This window comes from Equus quagga, chromosome 5 (assembly GCF_021613505.1).
Source record: "Equus quagga isolate Etosha38 chromosome 5, UCLA_HA_Equagga_1.0, whole genome shotgun sequence".
Classification (NCBI taxonomy): Eukaryota; Metazoa; Chordata; class Mammalia; order Perissodactyla; family Equidae; genus Equus; species Equus quagga.
Window position 1 is genome coordinate 13,692,465 of NC_060271.1, and position 16,639 is coordinate 13,709,103.

General features: G+C 50.3%; 1 protein-coding gene across 2 annotated transcripts; it reads right to left on the bottom strand.

Moving 5' to 3' along the window:
* Window positions 1–46: 46 nt before the first annotated feature.
* KIF2C (kinesin family member 2C) lies at window positions 47–16,540 on the bottom strand. Of its 2 annotated transcripts, XM_046662356.1 has the most exons (21): window positions 16,377–16,540; window positions 15,485–15,579; window positions 12,821–12,922; window positions 12,597–12,645; window positions 10,279–10,401; window positions 9,331–9,453; window positions 8,690–8,793; window positions 7,982–8,077; window positions 7,440–7,494; window positions 7,183–7,345; window positions 6,416–6,506; window positions 6,089–6,152; window positions 5,919–6,010; window positions 4,996–5,138; window positions 3,977–4,181; window positions 3,780–3,890; window positions 2,875–2,942; window positions 2,564–2,669; window positions 2,356–2,469; window positions 781–904; window positions 47–675 (listed from the first exon to the last, which is right to left on the bottom strand). In XM_046662356.1, the coding sequence occupies exons 1-21, from the start codon at window positions 16,438–16,440 to the stop codon at window positions 593–595; spliced, it is 2,175 nt and encodes a 724-aa protein (XP_046518312.1). In that variant the 5' UTR covers window positions 16,441–16,540; the 3' UTR covers window positions 47–592. The 2 variants fall into 2 exon arrangements, with proteins under 2 accessions (XP_046518312.1, XP_046518313.1); XM_046662357.1 differs by lacking the exons at window positions 12,597–12,645; window positions 16,377–16,540 and having other exon boundaries at window positions 15,485–15,498.
* Window positions 16,541–16,639: the final 99 nt, after the last annotated feature.

Here is a 16,639-nt window from a genome sequence, read left to right on the forward strand (position 1 = left end):
TCCCACACACCACTCAACAGGCTAGTTTTTTTTCCTCTTTCTTTATTGTGAGACAATATATAAACACATAAAACAGAAAACAGCAGGGCTCCTCTTGGGCCTCAAAAAATAGCAAGGAAGAAGAGGTGCCAAAAACTTTTTTTAAAGTACAAGACACATTAGTGCCCAGACCAAGGGAGTGAAAGGCAGGCCAGAGCCAGCTGAGAGCTGGACTAAAGGCGCCCTCTCTCTGCCCAGAGCCAGGACAGCCCCAGGGAGCCCTGTGCCAGCAGCCAGTCCACACGGGCAAACGCCGCCCAGGGGAAACTCTACACCAGAGGGCCTTCCCCTCTTGGAAAGAAGGGTGACACACAGGAGTTAAGCTCCCCCCTCCCCTCCTTGCTCCCTTCAGGGCTATAACTGAGGAAGAGGAAGTAGTGTCCCATGTCATTCTGACCCCTCCCCTGGGCCCAGATGCCCTCATACTTGGCATTTGCCAAAGTCTGTCCCAGCTCAGACCCTGACTACACCCACCAGGTGCCCAAAGTTCATTGGGGAGGGAAGGGGATGGGGAAAGGCTGGGTGTGAGAACAAACATCTTTATTTGCAGTCGTCACTGGGGCCGTTTCTTGCTGCTTATTTGTTTGCTGGCCTGCTCTTCCAGCTGCATGGCCAGGCGCAAGGCCTTGATGACATCTGGAAGCGGGGGTGCACTTAGGGTTAGTGGGCATCGCAGAGCCCCATTCCCTCAGGGCAGAGCCGCCATCACCTGCACAGGCCCCATCCTCCAGCTGCACCCACCTTGCAGGGCTGAGAAGTGCTTGGCTTGCTGGGCCAGGGCAGACTCTGCCTTGTTCACAAAGGTCTCCAGGTCATAGTCCGGCTGCTCGGTCATCTCGGAGAGCTCAAGCCAGCCTGGCCCTTGCTGCAACGACACAGGGAGGACCCTGTCAGTTCAATAATCACCAAACCAATGTAGCAAATTTTTCCTGGGGTCCTATCACCTGCAATGCAGATACCTGTGCACGACACCCATTCCTCCAAGCCTGGCCCAAACCCTGCCTCCTGACCCTCCCCTGCAGAAATCCTCGGCTTGAATTCATCTTCTTCCTTACCCTAACTTGTCCCTGTTCCTTATGTCAAATAATGCCATCATCTGTTTTGATGCCCAAGCCACAAATCTGAGCAACTTTTTTTTTATGAGCAATAACTTTATTCTTTCACCCTCCTTGCCCCTAAATCCTACCAATTCCACCCCTTAAATGGTTCTTGAATCTCACGTCCTCACTCCAATCCCATGGCCATGACCACACTCAGTCTAGGCACCAACATCTCTCTCGGACTCCTTCCAGCAATCTCCTAAGGGCTCTTAACTCATAACTGCCTCTATTCATGCTCTTCCCATGTCCTCAACCAGGCTCTGCACTGGTATGACCATGGCACCACTCTGCTTACCTCCTTCAAAGGCATCCACTGCCCTCAACAAAGTCCAGGCTTTTGGTATGAACCATAAGGCCCTTTAGTATTAGGTCCTTGCTGATCTGTCGTCCACAGCCTTAATCTCCCTTTATCATCAGCTCAAGTCCTTTCAAAGATTTGTACCCTTGAGCACTCCAGGGAGGGAGGACACGCCCAAACATTTATCCTTCACGTTCCCACCTCAGTTCTAAGTGCCTGAGCTCTTCCTTTCTGCTCTGCACAGAACACCCCCAACAATGGGATGCACTTTGGGGCCTCTCCCTGTACCTGCTTACCCATAGTGGGCATCAGAGCAGCCCTAGCATCTACCACTTACCAAACACCGAGCACATGCTGGGCACTGCTGAGTGCTATAAAAGTGTATCACTTAAGCCTCAGAGAAGACATCCTGTCTTACCCATTTTCGGGATGAAGAAACTGAGGCCCAGTGAGACCAAATGACTTTCGCAAGGAAACTGGCTTGTAAATAGAAGAATCAGGAGTAATCAAATCTTACTTGAGGGCCTACTATCCATACTTCTTGTTTTTGGTCCTTGGTCTCAGCACAGGAGCTGCCTTATAGAAAAGTACTCGCCGAGCATTCACTGAATAAACAAGACGAGGTCCCTGCACATAAATCAATCAGGAGCATGGAGGAGAGAGACTCCCTGTGGCTAGGAGGATGGAGCAAAGCTAGTGTGGGCCCGGCTGGAGAAGGCAGTGTGGTAATTAGCTGCCCCGGAAGAACACTGGATGAACAGGTAGAGAATTAAGAAGTGCTAGTGTAGGGGGCTGCCTCTCGCCCTCCCAACCTGAAGACCCGTGGGAGCAAAGCCCAAGTTACGTTCAAGGAGTGGTGCTGAGGGCCTGTGCTATGGGGGATATCCAGTCCCTCCCTGGCCAGGGCCAGCTTCCCACCTGTATAATCTCCTTAAGCTCTTCCACGGCCCTCTCCTCCAGCTCCCTGATCTGAGTCATGGCTTCATTAAAGCTGGACATCTGGGAAGACAGTTCCTCCTCTTCCTTGGAGAACTAAGGGGGCCAAAAGGAGACACACAGCAGTATGGACCACTTGCCATCTCAGCAACCATACTTCTGTCTTGCCTGACCCCACCTTGTCCCTTACATTGCCTGTGATCAGGGCCCCATTGGAGCTGGCTTCCATCTCTTCTGTTTCCATTTGAGTTGGCTGCTCCCCACTGGGCCCACTGTGGGGACTCAGCTCCTTGACCCTGAGGAAACAAGATCTCAGACCCCACAGGGGATTGGGACAGACCTTCTAGCATCATGACTAAACTCCCAAGCCTCAGATTCACCGAGTCACAGAAGAGTGTGCAGTAGGCACTGAGGCCCCAGAGCCTCCCCCCTCATCACTGCCATTCCTTCCCCCGCTCCCACACCCCTCTCCCCATCCCACCTGGCCGTAGGTACTAGTACCTGTCTGCATATCTTAGTGTGTTTAAAGTGTATTCACAGGAGCTTATGCCCGGTGAGATCATGGCAATCTGCAAAAGGGCAGTCAAAGGTTGAGGATCATGGGGGCAGGGTGCTAGACAAACTGCTTCTGGACAGGCTGCCAGGAAGAGTGTTTTCAAGCCGCTGATACCCACATGCTATCTGAGGGGAGAGCTCCTTAAGCACCCGCTCTGTGCCAGGCAACTTGTCCCACAGCCACTAAAAATTAAGGCACCTTAAAAGTTGGTTCCCTGCCTTTAAAGGCACATGATTACCTCCTGCCTCTGTATCTCTTTACTGACCCATTCCTCTTACTAAGGTCACATCTCAAGGCTCTGTGGCTCTTGCTGGAAACTTCAGTTCACCTAGGCTCAGGGATAATGTCTCAGAGAGAAGGCTCTAGAGCTTAGTCAGGAATCCTCACCTTCCCCAGCAGACAGGGGAGAGGATGTTCCCTGGAGGGGAGGGCAGACCCTAGCTAGAAGAGCTTGTGGATAAAATAAGGAAGGAGGCAAAAGCCTTCAAGGCCATAGCAGTGCTCCAGCCTATTTCCTAGGCTCGGGGCCTGTGAACCTGAGGGAAGCCACAGAAGAGGCGAAGACTCCCCTCTAGCTTCCCTAAAGGTCCTCCTTCTGAATTCTGGAGCCCCCTTTCGACCTGATAAGGCAGGAATGACCTCCCCCAAACCACGAGCTGCCCAGACATACAGTAAAGGGAGATCCTTTCCTCCTCTCTTGGGTAGGCAAAGAGGAGCCTGGTGCTGCAGGCAGGGCTGAAGCCCAGTCAAGTTAGAGCCCAGAAACCCAGACAGCCAAGGGCACCGGGCCTGCTGCCCAGGGACGGGACTAAATGTCCTCCTGGACCACCTCCAAAGCGACCCTACTCACCATGCAGGTCCTTGAGTTCTCCCCGATAAAAGAGTCCCTCAGAACCTGTGTCAGCTTGCTCTCGCGGAACGGGGTGTGAGCCTTGTTCTGTCCCAAGGCCCTGATGCACTCCTGTGGGGCAGCAGGCACAGCTGAGGCCCCTCTCTCCCTCCACCAGCAGCTCCCCAGGCCAACCACCTCAAGCTAGCCCCTGCTACCTTCAGAGCCAAGAGACTCTTGTTGATTTCTGCCCCCTCCATGCGGGTCTGCCGGTCAGCACTGGAAGTGTCTGCGCCTCGCTCGTTCCCTGCCAGATCCACCAAAGAGAACTTGCCATGCATTCTCCCTTTGGCTCGAAGAAGAATCTGGAAGCAGGCGTGGGAGCGGGAAGAGTTGGAGTTGGCAAATGTCTGCCCAGAGGTCCTGTGGCAAAGGAGGGCAAAGAAAGGCTATGAGCTTTTGGGGTCACCAGCCACCATGGCACCTAAGTCCAAGCCACCTCAGTCCACACCAGTGAGCTTTCTGGTAAGAGAGGGACACAGGTCAGGACTCTAAGAAGTATCGTGTCTTCTTGTCCCAGACTTCTGCTCTGCCCACCCTGGGCAGCAGCTCTTCCTCTAGCTCTGGACCTAGTAGGTTTTCCTGGCAGTGAAAGGACTAGATTCTGTGCTAGGGCCTTGGCCAGACCTGGGGTGCCATAAGGACGTGGGGACGGATGAGTTGCTTCTGCTGCAGGGCACACAGGGAAGGAGGGGCAGTCATGATCTACTTGACAAAACTTGAGGGCCCTGCAGAGGGCAGCCCCCTCCCTGGGCCTCCACAAGTGCCCAGCACCCACTGTACCACACTTAGGGCCCTGGTGGAAGAGGGCTTCCCTACCTCTCCACGGGAGCTAGAGCCCCATCACTTCCAGCCTAGAACAGACCCACAGCTCCTGTCTCCCACCACAGAGCGAGGGAACAGCAAGGAGAAACCCAGAGAAGTCAGGAGGCATGGCTTTGGGGTAGGAGCCTGGGAATGAAGCCTGCTGTGGCTAGATTTACGCCACTTTGACTTGTTCCTAATGAGCCTCTGGCCCTGGGCCATCCGCCCCATTGAGACCTCTGAGAGGCCTTCACAGCCCTCATCGTGCTGGCGGAAGCGGTGTTCTGTGGAAACGGCAATGGGCTCAGAGCTAGTCTGTCACTTGAACTGGGCATTAAAAGGTGGCCCCTTCCCCCGCAGCCAGAACTCTGACCTGCAGGCACTGCCTATGTCGATCATCTTGATGACGTCGTCGGCACAGTTAACCAGGTGCTCCTGCAGCCCCACCACCTGCACCTGCTGCTTGCCGTCCTCCAGCACACGCAGCTTGGCCTTCTTGTTGAGCAGGTCGAACAGCTGTGCCAGGCAGGGGAACAAGGCTAAGGCCATCAGGCCTCGGGCACCCCACCTGACTCTGCCCTCCTTCAGGGCCTGTCCCAGCCCTGAAGACAAGGGCCGGCAGCAGGAAAGGCAGGGAGAAGCTAAGCTTGGCAGACATCAGACTAGCAGAGGACAGTACACTTGCCTCAGTCTGATGTGACTCTGCTACTTTACTAGCTGTGTCAGCTTGGGCAAGTGCTTAACCACCTAGCCTTGTTTCTCATCTGTACCATAGTGACATAATTCCTCATAGGCCTGCTGTGAGGATTGAAAGAGCTGAGACAAATAAAGTGCTTAGAATAGAATATTATGCTTAGCATATGATAACATATTAATAAGCAACGTTAGCTATTTTATTATCATCTAGATCCTGCTCCAGGGAAGGCAGCTCTGCAAAAGCATATGGAGTATAGAGAGGTAGCAAGATATATAGATAGAGAGAGAATATGAGTAGGAGAAGGAATGTGTACAATCGGGGGAAGGAGAGAAAAAATTATGAGAGGTGGGTCGAGGAAGGACAGGGCACAAGACAAACCTCCCATCTGAGAGGGAGCCCTGAGGAGTATTCTTGCCAAACTTGTTGAACTTGGGTACCATCCCACCATCAGATGAAACCTCCCACGCATGGCAGGACAGAGTGGCCAAAAGGACAGAGTGGCCTTTGGTTGTTTGGCTTCTACAATTTCTAGCCAACCTCAAGGTTTTAGAAAGTTCAGGGGCTCCAAGAGCATAAACAGAGGGCTCCCTGCCAGCTACCTTCCCATTATAGATCTCGAAGAATGTCACATAGACTTCCAGGCCCAGGTTCCGGTAGCGGGGCTGATTCTTCAGGAGGAAGACATCCCGAGCTGTGGGAGAGAGCCTGGGCTAAGTAAGCAGCCTGCCTCTCTGTGCCCAGCCCCACTGTGGCAGAACACACTACTTACAGGCCATCGCGTAGATCCCTTTGGATGCATTCTGGGCTTTCCCCGAGAGGTCTCCACCCATAGTCTGCAAAGGGAAGGGGCAGAAGACAGTGGTAAGGGGCCCTTGGCCTAAGCCAGAGCACTCTGGCTCCACTGCCACAGTGGACCACACAAAAGCCAGGAGGCCGGACCTGCAAAGGCCCCTCGCTGCACCTGGCACAGCAGGAGTAACTGGTGGTGGGGCATCTGCACTAAGGGGACTTTCTGCAAGAAACTCATTGTCTTCCTTGTCAGGGACCCAGCGTCGCACCATGGGCAGGCTCACTCCCTGCCAGGCCGAATACTCACGTGTGTCTTGCCACTTCCTGTCTGGCCATATGCAAAACAGGTTGCTTTTCCCCCTTCAAAGATTGTCTGTACCAGTGGCCTTGCTGTGAACCTAAGAGAAAGGATAGGGAAGAGTGAGCATCTCTCCCCAAAATGAGCTCCCTGGAACGTGGTCCTGCTGCCCTTCCACCGCAGAACTCCTGGCCCTCCTTCCAAGCAGCAGACTCCGCTCATGCAGTGGTCCCACCTGACCCCACTTAAAGTCTGAACTTCTCCTGGCCAGCTGGGGAGGGCTGGGCTGACCTGGCAGGAACAGGGTGATGGCCCACACGCTAACTGAGCCACTAGCCCCTCCTCTGACCCTGGAGACACAGATGAAAGCCTGAGCTTACCAGGCAACTTCTAGCATAAGATACATTACAAAGATCAAAGGAAACCCTCTAAAGTAGGAGCCTAAAATATTTTAGGCTCTGTGGGCCACATAGCTCTCTCGTTCCTATATCTTTCTTTTTATTTTAAAGTCCTATAAAAACATAAAACCCATTCTTAAGAGCTATGTAAAAAGGGATTGCAAGCCAAATGTGGCCCATGGGCTGTAGTTTGTCGACCTTGAGAGAGGTTCTGGTGCCAGATGCCAGCTCCATGTGATGGCTGATCCAAAGAAAACAGAGGACACCAGGGAGGCTTCAGAGTTCAGCACGCCTGTGAGTGGTGTTACTACGATGTCCCATAGTGAAAAGAGGAAAGAGTGAGGTTGAAGGAGGGAAAAAAAGAGGCAAGGGGCTAACCTGTAGACAACTTCATTCGAAGCTGTTTCATCAAAGGCAAAGTCAAAGCAGAATGCTTGGTTCTCCAGATACTTTGTTAAGTCCACTTTTAACTTGGGCTCGTGTACCAAGAGGAGACACTTGCTAGGAATGGAAATCACATCAATTTCTTTCTTGGCCAATTCTGCAGAAGGACAGTATTTCAGGGCATGTTCCCTGGACACAGGGGAACCCTCAGTCCATCCAAAGCCTCCTTCTGACTGAATGAACAGGCTTACCTTGTTTATTCAGTGGGCGTTTCCTAACACAGACACAGATCCTGTGCTCTTCAATCTTCAAGAGGATGAGAAGACAACCAACCAGCAACAAGATCAGAGCAATATGGAAAGGAAGCTTGTCCAGAACCTCTCCCCTTCTAATCCCGTATCTGGCCCAGTCAGGGGCCAAGATCTAATGCTAGGACCCCACCTCCCCCATAGTTACTCCAGAACACAAGAAAGTAGCTCTGAATTTTCTTCCCAGTTTTCTCACGCTGCTGCCTACAAGAGGTTTCAGCACAATTTCATGATTATTAGTAAGAATATAGCCAACCTATGGAAGCAGGCTGTCGGAGGGTGTGTGTGTGTGTATGGAGGGGAGTTTATAAAGATCAGACTCTCCCATCCAGGCCTCACCAGCTCCAACCCACCAAAGGTTATTAACAAAACCCTCGAGGGTGAGTGAAGATTCCTGCATGCTCTCACTCCCTTAAGAGAAGTTTCCTGTCTCTAAATTGTACACCTACTTAGGAAGGAGGTAGAAGCCCTTTGGGTTTACTTACAGGATCAGTCACTGTAAGTGGATGACATTCCAAAGTAGCCCGAAATTCTTTAATCATCCGGGCAAATTCCCAGTTTGGAAAGCTGTTGTCATACTCCTGTTTGGGACAAGAGCAACAAAGGGCTGACTGCTAAGATGTAAGTGCTCTCACACCTCAGTGCTAAGCAGCAGCAACAGCTCTTTATACGCACATCGCCCTTCAGAGCTCACAGAGCCCCCAACACAATCTCACTTCCTCTCACCCTGGCTCTAGGCTGAGAACCCAGGAACAAAGCCCTGGAACAGAGATTGGCAGGGGTCCTAGGCATGTACCAAACCACTCTAGGAACTGGAGCAAGAGCCACTGGTTGCCATCTTAGGAGACCAGCAGGCTGGGATTCCCTGGTGCAATTAGCCCAACTAAAGGGAAACGCTCCACACTGGAACTCCATTGCAGCACCCCTACATATGCACAGCTAGGAGGTCAGGGGAAAGCAGGCAACTGTGCCCAGCAGCCCCACTAGCATGAAATATTCCTCATCTGAGGGTCTTCAGAAAAGTATCTGAATTGTTTGCTTTCTAAATCCTGATGAGAAATCAGTTAAACTTCCTGGATATCAGAATTGGAGCCTCAGAAGTGCTGGGGTCCAGCCAGATCTCTATTGCGGACAAGGCTGCAGTTAAAGACACCTGTCCGAAGACCCTCGTCCTAGCTCCCCAAGGAAGGTACCTGAGCTCGCTTTTTTATTCTCATTTCAGAGTTCTGGGCCCTCTTCTCTTCTCGCTTGTTCTTCATTTTTTCCATTTCCTTCACAATACATGATTTCCTCCGAACTAAGGGGAAAAACAAAAAGGAAGCCCTCTCTTTTACCTGTCTAGGCCGGCCTGTTCTTATCTGGCTGCTGTACTGCATCCTGGGTGTTCCCAGGACTGGGCCTTCTCTAGTTCCTTGCTCTTAAATCACCATATGCAAGGAGAGGAAGCAACAGCGTGTCTCTTGGGATGGCCAAGCCCACAAAGTAAAGACTTGCTAATGGTAGCACTCCAGGTCTAACCCAAGGTCTCTCTGTGGCGTTTTCTCAACAACCAGAAGCTGTGAGACCATCCCTGCTTGGTCTTGATGGTCATTCTGGGCTGTTCTTCAGGTGTCGGCCAAGACTTTAGCTGTGACAACACCTCAGTTACACCAGAGGGGTCCTGCTGGCAGTGACGGGGTGACCTCTTGTGAAAGATTGATTCCACGGCCATAGGGAAATGTGCCCCCATGTGACATGGTTTGAACTCAGGTGCCAAGGCAGGCCAAGTCTGGGACAGAACGTAACTACCTGTCCTGTACTAGGAGCAGGGCAGCAGACAGCTCAGGGCATCTACCTGAGTTCACAGGGTTTGCAGAAGAGCTGCCTCGGATGGAGTGGACTTGCTCTTCCACCTCCTCGCTGACCAGCGTCAATGGTATCTCAGCCACTGCAGGGCAGGAGGGCCTAGGGGGGCCGGCTGTGGGGGAACGAGAGTCACTGGAGAAGCAGGCAGGCATACGGCAGCTGTGCTCATCTGAGCCCTAGCAGGTCCGGGGTGGGAGGAGGGCTGCTGACTGCCAGCTCAGCAAGGGCTCGGGCTCCTCCCTTCACCTCAGCCCACACCTGAACCAGACCAGTCTCTCCCCAAGCACTGCTCCCGGCGTCAAAAAGCCTTAAATGGGGTGTGAGTAGCTCAGTATGGGCTTCGCCATGAAGGGAAAAGCCTTTAAAGGCATGAATTCTTTAGGCTTGACCTAAGTGTGGGTGGCCAGGCCAGGCCTTTCTACTCATTTGGGAGAAGAGCCAGGCCTTTCTGACTTCTCCAAAGCTTGAACCCAGGTGGTAAATGGGAACAAAGACTGAAAAGCCAGGAATAATGGGAACCTGAGCAACAACTAACCATAGATTCAATCCAGAAAGGTACCACCCACGACGACTCATTACTTCCCAAACCTGGTCCTGACCCTTTTGTTTACCTTCTTTTCAGTGGAGCTGAATTTGCTACATATAAGATGTAATGATGGCTCTGTGTGATCTGGGTGTTAGTTACTTGAGTGTGTTCAGTTCGTGAACTATATACTCAATGATATGTTCACTTTTCTGTATACATATATTTTTTCAATAAAGTTTTAAAAAGTAAAATGAGATGATTTCCAGATAAGGGAGCAGTAGGGCAGGGGCAGAATAGCACTGAAGCCAGGGTTGTGTAAGAATCCCAGGATATTCCAGAACAGGTTTAGGGCAATGTGTGAGGAGGAGCTGCTCCAGGGCCTCAAAGAGGGAGAAGAGAATCATTACTCACTGGGAACGGAAAACTGCTTGCGGGAATTTGCAGGCGCAGGCAGCTCCACCTCCATGTCATTCTCCTGAGTGGTGATGCGAACCTCTGGGACGGTGGACATGCGAGTGGAGCGGCCTCGGAGACCTGAAGAACCCAGGGCAGCAGCCAGTCAGTGCAGCGTGATCAGGAGGGCCGACGGGGGCAACAGGGGCGTGGTCGGAGGCAACCCTCCAAGATTCTATATACAGTGAGACGGGTCCCAACCACCAGGAAAGGAGCCCACCAACTTCCCACTCCTTCCACCCAAGGAAAGGCAAATTAGAAAGGCCAAGTACTAGTGACCCCAAAACTAATTTGTTCACATTCTGCAGATCTGAGAGCTCCTGAGGACAGGGATAACTCCCACAAGAGCCATGTCTTGAGTAAAGGGAGGGACCTACAGCCAATCTGAAATCATTTCCAGAGATAGACTTAATTTCTGAACAAAAAGCATTATTATTCTTAGCAGCAGCACAAACCATTCTACAATCTTCCCATGCCTCAAAACAACATTATAAGGTAACTATCAGTATTCCCATCTAATGGAAGGGGACATTAAGGCTCCGAGAAATTAAGCAACTTGCCCAAGTCATTCAACTAGTTAAGTGTCAGGGCCAGGATGTGGACCCAGGACATCCAAAGTCCCGGCTTCTCCCACTGCTCCAGGATGCTTCACAGAGCAGGCCTGGGCCACATCATCAGAAACCCATGGAATCAGCTACACTGATTTTTCTGGAATCTTAAAAGAATGCTTAACTGAGAGAAAGAATTGAGTTATACTTGAATTCTTGTCAATTTCTACCCATTTATAAAGTTTCCCTCCATAAAAGAGAAATAATTCATCTATAAAATGTCATAAGTTTGGAAGTAGAATACATGGTATCATATAGGCAAACATCAGCTCATACTGAATTTCTGACGCTCCTAAGTTTAGGCTGATCTGACGGCTCTCTAGATAATCCACATCTTTCAGAAAGAGCATGAATTATTACAGTTTTCTTCTTTCCCAAAAGATTTGTAATCTTGTGTTTGATTTCTACTGTTCAATAGCATGCACCTTTACTAAGATTTTTTTCCATTAAAAGGAGCTGTGGCAATATCCTTTGGGGTCATGCACGTGGAGTGAGACAGCAGCCACCCCATCTCTCCTGCAGGTCCTTCCAGTACAGCCAGCGAGGGCCAGCAACACCCCACTGCATGCCCAGTCCAAGCTCACAACTGCACCACCTTTCACCCTAGGCCCCAGGAACCTGAAGCTCCAGCCAAATAGTCTCGGGGCCTTTGAGGCAGCCGGATCATGTCAAGGCAGTGATGGACCCTGGGCTGGAGACGCCGTGCCGGCTGAGGCATAGGTGGCTCTGAGTGATAAGCTTGGGTTTCTTGGGCAGTTTGTGCCTACAGCTACCTGCTTTGGTCACAGGCAACTGGAGTCAAAGTAGGTTCATGCTGACTACGTCTGCAGAGAAAGCCCAAACTTCTCCTAGACTTCGAGGCAATGCTATTATTTCTTCCCATCCTACCCGACTCCCAGATCTCCATAGCACCACCAACTATAGTTCTAAAGAGCCCAGACCTAGCTTTTCTCACAGCCTGCTCACCACCTCACTCCAAGGCACACTGTTCCCCTGAGGAAAGCAAACAAGCCTGCCAATGGCTGATTACTGCTTTGGATTCTACAGGAAAGACTTCTGGGCCAGTCAGCAAATTCCCCAAATACACCAGATTCCTGAGAGCTGGGCCTAAGAGCTGTAGCTTGGATGGCTGGATTCTTTTTTTCCCCCAAACCGTTTTATTGAGGTATGATTGACATCCAAAAAGCTGTAGAGAGCAATGTGTACAACTTGATGGGTTTGGAGATAAGTATATCTCCATGAAACCATCATCGCAATCAATGCCATACACTTACCCATCACCTCCAAAAGTTTCCTTCCACTCCCTTTGTTTTTTTTTTCCTTTTGTGGTAAGACCACTTAACATAAGATCTACCCTCACAGTAAATTTTTAAGTATACAATACAGTATCGTTAATCATAGGCCCTATGTTGTACATGAGATCTCCAGAACTTATTTATCTTGCGTAACTGAAAGTTTGTACCCTTTGACCAACGTCCCGTTTCCCCCTCCATGTAGGTTGGATTCTTCCTCACTGAGATAGATGCTTGGAAGACAGGGCAGGACTCAGCCCACATAGAAGCCACCTGCTAAACTAGAGCAATGACTCTACTTCACAGCTTCCTGAGTCCTAGAAACATTATTCCTGACACAAAACCCATCATAATAAGCCAACAGAAATCCATTTACCTTCCCTGGGAGCGGGAATTTTGGAGTTGACTGATCTGCGTTTTTGTTTCTGAAAAACAAAACAAACCACCACAATATATGGCTCTTATCAATTTTCAAGGGCCTATCCGGGGCCATTGTACTGTGCTCAAGTCCCAGGCAGTCCCAGAAAACAAACCAGCAAAAAGCCAACAGGCCAAGAGAATCCTCTGGGGTGCTGGCTCAGCCAGACGACAGGCACCTACCTGGACCGTTACATTCTCCTGCAGGGGCAGATTGTCCTTCGGGTGTAAGGGAAGAAGCTGTAGGAGTTCTGGGTTTATTGCGGCCACATCATCAAAATCAATCTGCACAGAGCAAGTAAAGTTTCAGGGGAACGACACAGCTTGTTCAATCCAATTGCATCTCACCATCAAGGCTACCCCTAGATTCAGATTTTTACCAACTTTAGGTTCCAAGTACTAATAATAAACAAGTATTTATTCCTTAGTCATGGTTTACCATCTAGATGGATATTGGTTTCTGATTCCAAGCCAATGGTAGATGTCAGTGATGAGAACAAGGTGAAGAGGAAGGCAGACAGGCACGCAAACAGGAAGTTCGCAGTAGCTCTAGGCCACCTGGCTCCCCTACTGTTCTGCTGGGCAGTGGGGTCCTGCCGGGCACAGCCCCCAGAGCACCTCTTGCTGGCTGATACAGAGGAGGAAACAGGTTCTAACCGTCCCAGTGATAGTCAAAATGGAGGGCCCTCCAGGATCTTATGGGCAGGGACAAGTTCCCGAGAGCTGCTACCTAACCCTAATTCTACCTACATTTTCCACTGGGCCCAGAAACTTCTTCCCCAGTCCCAGTGTCCTGCTCATGCGTGCAGTGAGGTCACAATTCTAGGTTTACATCACCACAGTCCTGAAACCCTCTAGGAGCAATTCAAACTTCATCAGCATACTTCACAGAAGGTTCAAACCCACCAAAATGGTACCTACTTGGTTATTTGTATCTTGAAATGTGACAGAGCTGAAGCATGTACTCCAGGATGAGAGCTTTACCTCTACATATGCAGCCTATCTTTATGAACTGGCTTATTCCAACACTTATTAGGCATGAATAAGGCCGTAGGGGCAAGGGATTCAAAGAAGAATTAAGACATATATATCATCCTTGCCTTCAGTGAGCTCACATTCAAATGAGGGAGAGAAGTCATACATACACAGGGCTAGACACCAAAGTAGCATGGGATAGACAAGGAGCACAGAATCACTGGATGCAAAAGCTGGCAAGTACTCGAGTAACCACACTTCTATCCACTTCTCTTGGACAGCAACAGACCCTTACTATACACACACACCCCATTCCCAACCCCTACACTACAGAGAGCATAAACAACACAGGAGACCAGAGTTGTAACCCAAGTTCTGACATTAACTAATTCTCACATTAATGATTCAGGGTGAACACCCGGGGAGGAAGGAATAAGAGTGAGAGTGTGAAGGCAGCTAGGCACTAGGCCTGGCCACAGCGCGGGCAGCTGCCCCACTGGCCTCGCACAGGACACTTTGGAAGAAGAGTACGTAGTAAAAAGAAGAAAGTTCATTGGGATCAGACCTTGAAAGGTCTTTGAATGCCTCACTAAGAAGTTTGGACCTTATTCCAAAGGCAATATTTGAGCTGGAGTCAGACCCAATGAGAACTGTATTTTTAAACAATCAACAAAAACAAAAAAACAAATCACAAGGAACTGCTAATTGCTTGTTCAAAGGAATTTTAGGAACCTCTTGATTCAAGGGCAGACCATGTAAAGTATTCAACCCTTTAATTTCTCAAATATACCACTTAAACATCTGCATATCTACCATAAGGCATTATGCTAAGCAAGCCCTTTACATGTGTTGTATCATTCAGCGCCATGAAAGCGGGTCCAAGTGTGCCTTATTCACCTCTGTATTCCCAGCACCAAACACACCGTCTGGTTTTTTGGAATCAGTACAAAAGGATTTGTTGAGTAAATCTTCACAACGACCATATGAGGTAGATATTATTCTTTCTCATTTTATAGCTGAGGAAATAATTTCTAAGAGGGATGGAAACATGCCTGCGAATAAAGTAGTGGCAGAGCCAGACTAGAATCCAGGTTTTCATGCACCTAGCCCGGTGACCTGTTCACCACACTGCAATGCTTCTAAAACAAATGTCTTAGTCACTTCTCTCCTCTTCACAAAATCCTTTCAAGACTCCCCACTGTCTACAGAATAAAATCCTAAGCATCTTAGTGCCAGAGATGAAGAGTCTCTGGCAAAAAGAAAAAAGTTGATTGGGATCAGATTTTGAAAAGTCTTTGAATGCCTCACTAAGAAGTTTGGAGCTTTTTAGCGTTTTTGCAGCTGCCAAGCATCCTGAGCCTTCCATTGCCTGGAGCCAGTTCCTTCTCTAGTCCCTGTAAAGGCCCTCTCACTGTTTCTGCTAAGCCTTCCCACCCTACCCCCACAAGCCCAGCTCATCCTCAATGAGTTTCCACCTCTGAGCTGCTCCAGCACCAGTCATCTGTGCCATTCATCACAAGTTGCCTTCTGTTATCTAGTGTTTCAGAAACAGACTTTTCTCCCCTCAGCTAGCGTATCAATTTGGCTCCCCAAACCAATATCATAGGCAGTGGACCCTCAGAAGCTAGCTTGGGTGAGCAAGGTTTTAGGATTCTGTGCACTTTGCTCTCTACAAACACACCAGAAACTGTTGATTGCTTCAATTTAGAACAGGCCTCACTAAATAAAATCCCACTGAATCCAAAGACCATGTTTAAGAGTAGGGAGGACAAGACAGCATCAGAAACAAGGCTCTCCCAAGTTCCACTTCCACATAGATCTTTTAGGTAGGAAAGTGTTAAATGTGGTAGAGGCATAAGTCATAGAACCTACCTCTTTGCCCTTTGTGGCACCTCCTTCTGTCCATTCCACTGAAACGCAGGATTTCTCCAAGTTCACAGTCCTTACATTGGCACTGTGAATTAAGCCTAGAGTATGAAAAGGCCAGAGTCACCCATCTTTTTCACTTTTAGAGTCCCACAGAGACTCAGTGTGGAGTTGACCTGAAGGAAGGGACCTTTCCTTTTTAACATGAGAAGACAAGCCTCCTGGCCTTTCACCCTTAGAACATCCCATAGTGAAGCAGGCAGGGAACAGGTCTTAAAACCGAGCTGCAGGGGATAAGGATTCATCTTCACTCAAAAGAGAGCCTACAGCGGGGTGAACTGTTCCTCAACACAGCACCGAGTCTCTAGCGCCCTCGGGTTTCTCTATCTCACGCCTGACACTTATGTCCGACCAGTCTCCTGATGGCACGGGTATCAGACTTGCCAGAACTGCGGTAGCCGCTTAACCAAAAAAGAGAGGACAGAATTGCAAGCTCCTGCAGAGCAGGGATTTTGTTTGTCTCGTTACTCCGAGTCCCAGTGCAAATGTGCGATATTTATAGGAGAGTAGAGGGGCCAGGAAGCTGAGGTCCCTACAAGACCAGGGCAGTTTCAGGGGAGAACTCTGGAGGGGAAGTGACTCGAGCAACCCTAACTTCTCTGGGAGGTCCATTGCCATGGAGGAGCCCCGCCCACTCCCGGAGGACGCGGAGGGGACCCACTGCCAGGGCAGAGGCCCCTGGCCCTGGGTAGGGAAGACCGACTGCCAGTGCAGAGACCCGGACCTGGGCGAGGGGAATCCGCAACACTGTCTCAGGGTCCTGCCGTTTAGGGAAGGGCAGTAATTTCAGCCGTCTCGCGGCCCACGGGTCCCTTGGGCCTCGCGACCCCGCTCTCACCGTTACTGCGTTGGATCTTGATGGCGAGACCGGGAAACAGGCGGGCCTGAAGCGACGAGTCCATGGGCAGTCGGCAGGCGCACCGGGAAGAGAAACGCGAAATACCAGGAAGCCGGCACTCTGCTAACCCTTCGAAATCTTAACGCCGCGTAAACCGCCGCAGTTTAAATCCCGCGCGCCAGCGTCCCTGAGACGTCACCACGCCGTCGTTCGCCTCGCTTCCGCCAGTCAGTGGCGCCCCGCGGAGGTTTTTGGGAGACGTA